General features: G+C 35.8%; 1 protein-coding gene across 1 annotated transcript; it reads left to right on the top strand.

Moving 5' to 3' along the window:
* On the top strand, positions 1-3,607 carry LOC121428089 (E3 ubiquitin-protein ligase TRIM71-like). The gene is made up of 2 exons (XM_041624673.1): positions 1-633; positions 1,738-3,607. The coding sequence occupies exons 1-2, from the start codon at positions 1-3 to the stop codon at positions 3,103-3,105; spliced, it is 2,001 nt and encodes a 666-aa protein (XP_041480607.1). The 3' UTR covers positions 3,106-3,607.
* The last annotated feature ends 3,361 nt before the right edge of the window (positions 3,608-6,968 follow it).

The raw sequence follows: 6,968 nt of genomic DNA, 5'->3' as shown, positions 1-6,968 counted from the left end.
ATGGCTGAGAAGTGTGGATCAGAGAATGCATCAAGCTCTTCACCGAACCTGATATGTCCACTATGTCTTGATATATTTGTCGAGGCGACAATCTTAACTTCATGTGGACACACATTTTGTAGGCGATGCCTCAAGAAGTACGATCTAACCCACCAGGACCTTGATCACATGGTCTGTCCTCTCTGCAGGGAGACCACCAAGTTGTCCGCCAACCGTGTCGATGATCTCCGCCTCAATGTCTCCATCAACGGATGCGTAGACGATTACCACGCCAAGTGTGGAGGGATGAATGCTGTTCTCGAGATGCGACCAAAATGTTCTGGTTGCAAGCTTCAAGGAGATGCTGTCTCATTCTGCAGAACCTGTAATAACTGCATATGTGATAAATGTTTGCAATGTCATCATTATCTGTCAGTCTTTGAAGATCATGAGATTGTCTCCATGGATGATGTCATCGAAGGGAAGGTCAGCATTGGTCATTTATTCGAGAAGTGTTCCATCCACAAACCAGAGAACAAGGACATGTTTTGTGAGGTTTGTAAGGTCCATGTCTGTCACAAGTGCGTACTCGTTGATCATCAAAATCACAAAGTCAAGAACCAGGTTGACTTTGAGCAGGAGTTGCGACGGAAGGTAAATTTATTCATAATTATCACAGTAAAAATGCTGTTTGAAAATACATTTAACGCTGTTTACCATTGAATCTTTAGTTGTTAAAAAGACAAGAGATGTTTAGAATTTCAAATACCCATGCTTGATTTCAATTGAGAATCAAATCAAAAATCAAACTTTGCTGTTTAAGAGTCTGAACACTTTAAAATATATTCAAACAGGTAATGTATTAAGGTTAAACAGCTTGTATAAAAAATAAAACATTTCGAAAGCGTACTCTTAAAAAAGTTTAGGCAAAAAGGATCAATTATTAACCATCACTGGGTAACACACTATCTGTCAAAATTTGGTAATAAAAACGAATAATTGGGTAATAAAAATAAGCATGTATATATTATATTTTTACCAACATTACCCAACATAGTGGACAGTAGGTTGCCCAGCATTTTAAGTGTGTATAATACTATAGGTAGATTTAACATGGTTATAAATACGGAGGGCGGTCATTGAGCAGAAAATGATGAAAACTAATTAATTGATAAGAATTAACACCAAAGATCATACCACTTTTAATATTGATTTTGATTGTGATGACGATGATAATAATGATAATCACAATATCAAGTTATATAAGATATTCAGAACAGTAATAGTAAAAAATGATAATATTGATAATAATGAAATATCAATGACAAAAATAATGATAATAATACTACTACTAATGATAAGACGAATAATGATAGCTATAATAATGATATAATGAATAAGAATATATAAATCAATATTGATTAATAAAATAACAATAATCATAGATGGTGTTGAATACAGATTGACAATGATATATAATAATTTGTAATACCATCATCAGCATCTAAAATGTTGTTGCATTTAATTTTGTTATTTATTCTTTAAGTTGAACAGCATTAATGATTATTATCGGTATTGTTTCAATGTGACAAACAATTTTGTAATTATATGCTGTCTCTCTTCAAGCTTATTCAGATTGTCGTACGTCATTCTGTATGATTTCTTTGTTTTAGAGTATTAGCATTTGTTATATTCGCCTTTATGGAATATTTCCAGATCTAACTCGCTGTTTTTACATAATACACTTTTATTTCGTAGGTAACAGACCTTGCTCAACGATGTGCTGACAAGAAAGCAGAGCTAGAGAAGAACATTCAGAACATAGAAATACAACGTCATGAGGTACACACTGCAGTGCAGACACTACTAGATGATGTCAAGCAAGCCTACAACATCAAGGCCAAGGAACTGGAAGAAAATCTTCGAAATCTCACCGACTCAATACATGCCTTACAGCATAGTTTTGATGACGACCTCGACGTCTTGAAGTCAAAAGATCGACAGAGGATCAAGAGTATTTGTAGTTCAATTACTTTGGTAGATAATGACAGACTAGGTCATCTTGAGACAGACACTCTATCTGCTCATATCTTGCTCTGTGAGGAGCTGGATGCCATGCTGAAGGAGGTTACTGATCACACTTCTGCAGAAGCTATTAAGAAGAAAGCACAGGAGAAGAGGTTCAAACCAGCAGATGATACTCGTCTTGACCTCGGGAGCATTTCAGAACATACTGATCACACTTCTGCGGAAGCTATTAAGAAGAAAGCACATGAGAAGAGGTTCAAACTAGCAGACGATACTCAGCTTGACCTCGGGAGCATCTCAGGATCAGATCCCAAGATGGAAGTCATTCAGTGTATTGATCTACGGGGAAGGATGTTCGGTATGGCACGGTACTCCCTTAGCACTGTCGCTATCGGGAATGGATGGGATGCACAAGGTATTGATATCATTGATTCAAATGGTGGTAAGCAGCGATATAGTAACATATTAGCCTTAAATGACATGTATTGTTATGATCTGATTTTGCAACGGGACGGGGCGTTATGTGTGTCTATTGGTTCTACAGAAGCCCACATCTACTCTCCCCTTGGCTCCAGGAAAGCAACGATCCACGTGAGAGACAATGGAAATTTTCTCAGAGTTAACAGGAGTCCATCAGATGAAATCATCATTACTAACTATGGAAAACAAGTCTATATCTATGACCCGACAGGATCCACTCTTAAACACACTGTTCAAACAAAGCACAAAACGGAGCAGGCATCTATCACCAGGACGGGTTTGATCGTCACGAGTTCATGTTGGCGCAATCCAAGCATGGTGACGGTCTGTGACAGGGATGGGAATGCTGGTGAGTCTCTACAAGCTCAAAAGGGTGTCTACCTGTTTGCTGCCGTGGATGAGCAGGACTGGGTGTATGTAGCAAGTGTTGATGTGAAGAATAGTAGCGTCGTGATCAGGCTCTATGATCTTGATGGTCTGAACCTGAAGGAAAGAGTTGAGTTCAACGCACTTAATATGACATTGGTTTGGAATTGGTGTTACTTGGTTTCCCTCTCTCCAGACATGCTCGCCTTTGCTTGTGAAAAGAAGTTATATTTCATCAAGGTATCACTGTAATCATGGTAATCCAGATTGTCTCACACCATATAGCATCACAGCCCAATATTGTGTAACATGTATTCACCGAGCTATCCTGATTTACCTCCATGGTTCCATATTCTATTGTTTATCATAATTTCATGATATCTCTTTTCAATGGTAGGATCCATCATGTGACATTCTTAGGAGTATACAAACTAGTCACGCATGCTATAGAACTATCAGTAAAATTCCTTTAAAAATGGGTTCTCCTGGCTAAAAAAAGTAAAATCAGAATATACGTTATGACATACTCCATAACATAAAATGGCAAAACGCTGAAAATTTCATCAAAATCTGATAAAACAACTAATTAATTTGTAAGTTTAGCGATATTTTGTGAAAACAGCTATGACCAGTGATAAGTGGGCTGATGTTGTGTGGTCCCAACTTTCCCTTTTCTTATTTCATTATAGGACATCACAATGCATTGTGTATAAAATTTGTTTCAACAATGATGATATTACAAATCAAAGCAGTAACCAATTTTATAACAGTGTCACCAAGGAAACGCAATGCTTATAAATTTCCTTGTCAAATTTTGATCAGGTTTTCAGTGTTTGTTTGTCCCTCTCAGTCTGAGTACCCCTTCATTATTGTATTGATCTAACTCCTCAAAAAAAGTTTGTAAATCTAACTTTGATCGATAATCCCTCCTCGGTTTTAATGAATATCAATGTGTGATTAATAGCAATAAATAGAACATTTGATTCTCCTTAAAATGATACCCTACATGATATGATTATGGTTCATATGGAGGTGCAGTGCCTTGAAATATGGGGGCAAGGTCAAAATTCAAAATTTGCAAAATGACACAATATTGAAAGTCACTGTTCTTTTTTTCACTGGTGATGAGTAAGTTTCTCAGCGGTTTCTTTTAATTGTTTTCATGCACCTTAACATCAACATTAACAAGGAATCAAACACACCTCTGCACAAGCAAAAACATAACAAACAAACAAACATGCATGGGTATTTGAAACCACGACTCAAACCATGTTATCTCACAGTACCATCACTACAGAAGCAGGGGCTTGGTTTGAATGGATTTTCATCTCTATTGACACAGACAAAATAATCATGTTCTGTATTGACCCGTCATGACTATTTCTGCTCGTTTTGCAGCTTTTTAATTCAGACCTCATCAAACACTTTTGAATCCTGCTTTTTTCCTGATGGCATGATCATAACAAGCATGGTATCATTTTAAAGAGAATTAAATGATCTTTTGAATAATGTTAAATATGCATTGTGTAAAATTGGGAGTTGGGAGAAATTAATGGCTAAACACAGATGTCCAAACTTTCTTTGAGGGGTTTATATTGTGTAAATAATTTTGGGTGTATATATAAAACATGTTGGTGAGGATTGTTATACTGGACTGCGGAGAAAGTGCGGTTGGTTGGTTGTTAGTAATCAACCAGTGAACCGACGGCTTAAGGTCCTCTCCAAGGTACCTGATAATAATATCGTATAAAAGGGCACTAGCGCTCTGACTTGTCATCTAACCCACTCCACCGGATTGAGAGACCAACATAGGCCAACGATTTCATGTATGTGTGTTTATAAGCAACCGTATCCTTGAAGCATATAGCCATGTATCTTTATGATTCAAATGTGTTTGTTCATATTTTCGTAGTTATCGTGTACAGTAATGTACAGTATATGCCCAGCATCAACATATTTCCTTAAAGCGTCGGATATATTTATTCTCATGTTTATTTCATCATGTAATGACTTCATAATTTAATCGGTTGATGAGTCAAAATTTCCATATCCATTTCTTCTCCAATTCCAGGTCGTTAGGCGCAACGAACTTTTCTATTGAATATGATCATTATACAGTGCGCATCGAAACAGTTTACACTTTGAAAAGGCCCTGGGAATTATAAAATATACAACATGTGTGTAATTTTTTACATGTATTCTTGGGTTTGGGTCTCATCTATCTAATGAAAGTAAAAGTTTTGACAGAATGTTACACTTGAGTGAGCACTGTTCATTTTTTAAAAGCTCGCAGAAATCTGCGCAGAAATGCTCGTGTTCACGCTGTGTCAAGGGGAAACATTTCTCATACATTTTCCTTGCACTTTTAGTCAGTTGAAATAAAACAGATACATTCAAGCATTTTGTAACAATTTCGCCACCCAAATTGAAATTTCAACACTTAGTAAGCACAACCTTTACCTTTTTTTGTGCCAGCTGGATGTGTGGACGTAACTAAGTCTGTACAAAAGTTTATATCTGACATCTCCAGCATTTTTCACTAAGTTTTTATCATTAAAAGTGGGTTTACATTTCATTTTTCATTTAACACTTGTTTCTCCACACTTTTTCCAAGCTTGACTACGATTAAAAAAATAAAAACCAAGCCTAAGCCATTTCATGTAAATCACAGCTCAGTGTAAGGCAAATGTCGTCACGATGGCCTATGTGTGTGGGGGTGGGGCACAATGCACCCTTCGAAGTGTTTTGGGCAAGGAAACAAGTTAAAAGGGTAAAAGACGTCTTCAAACCAATTTTACTAGCTAAATTCAACTTTTTATTCATAATTAAGATCTACTTTTTTTCGAATAACTATTTCAAAGTTCTGCGCAAATCATTTTTCACTAACTTTTCAAAAGTAAGCGGTGCTCACTCAAGCGGAAATATTTTTTCGACAGTGACATCGTCATTTGCTTAAAGGGATGGTCTGGGCTGAAAATATTTATAGCTTATTAAATAAAGTAGAATTCCCTAAGCAAAATGCAGAAAATTGCATTAAAATCGGATTAGTTTAGCAATATTTTGTGAAAACAGTCGTCATGAATATTCATTAGGTGGGCTGATGATCTCACATCTCCACTTGTTCTTTTGTATTTTATTATATGAAATTAGGTTTATTCATTCTTTTCCTCCAAGAACTAGAAAAATTGAACTGACAACTGATTTAGTGCATTAGATATTTATTGCTGGAACTTATTTCATAACAAGGAGACATATTTTTCACACAACTATGAAATATAAAAATTATGGTTTTATGTAATAACATAAGAAAACGGAAAGTGGGGATGTGACATCATCAGCCCACCTAATGAATATTTATGACGACTGTTTTCACAAGATATTGCTTAACTTTTAACTGCAATAACTTTAATATTTGTTATCCGATTTTGATGAAATTTTCGGCCTTTTGCTCAGTGAACTCTACTCAATGTATTAAGATATAAATATTTTCAGCCCGGACCATCCCTTTAAATCGATCTGTATCAATCTTAAAATGTGGAAAAATCTTCAGGATATTACAAATGTATAATTTTACAGGATTTTTTTAAGTGTAAACTTTTTTTGATACGCACTGTAGTGCATAATTATGATGATGACCCCCCCCCCCGTTATCTCCTACTCATAATGAAAGAATACAATGTGAACGTAATCACTTTATAAAAAAAGCTCCAAAATAACGTACTGCTGTAAAAAGGCTGTTTATAAATTTTAAGCACGTTGTTAAGCCCAACAGTCTAATAAATATTGTTTGATTTTTTTTAAAGAAGTTGTTGAAAAAAATAAACAATTAGAGAACAATCGCTAGAGGGTATTCATTTGTCTCGCAATCTACTATGGTCAACAAGGAAATTCGTGATCACTTTCGCAAAAAGTGTTCACTAGCTTTCGGAAGTTCGTGACCACTCTCGCAAAAAGTGTTCACTAGCTTACAAGTTCACGAGCTTTCGACACTTTTTGCGAAAGTGATCACGAATTTCCTTGTTGACCATAAGACAAATGAATACCCTCTAGTGATTATTTCAGTCCGCAATAATGAACATATTTATATAGAATTACAGAACAAGTTTAAAGAACTT

The sequence above is a fragment of the Lytechinus variegatus genome, chromosome 14, assembly GCF_018143015.1.
Source record: "Lytechinus variegatus isolate NC3 chromosome 14, Lvar_3.0, whole genome shotgun sequence".
In the NCBI taxonomy this organism is placed as follows: domain Eukaryota; kingdom Metazoa; phylum Echinodermata; class Echinoidea; order Temnopleuroida; family Toxopneustidae; genus Lytechinus; species Lytechinus variegatus.
The sequence above is the reverse complement of the archived record's forward strand: the minus strand, read 5'-3'. Positions and strand labels throughout refer to the sequence as shown.

Coding starts and splice junctions, on each gene's coding strand:
- LOC121428089 (XM_041624673.1), top strand. CDS start 1: ATGGCTGAGAAGTGTGGATCAGAGAATGCATCAAGCTCTTCACCGAAC. Junction 634..1,737: donor AGCAGGAGTTGCGACGGAAG/GTAAATTTATTC, acceptor TTTATTTCGTAG/GTAACAGACCTTGCTCAACG.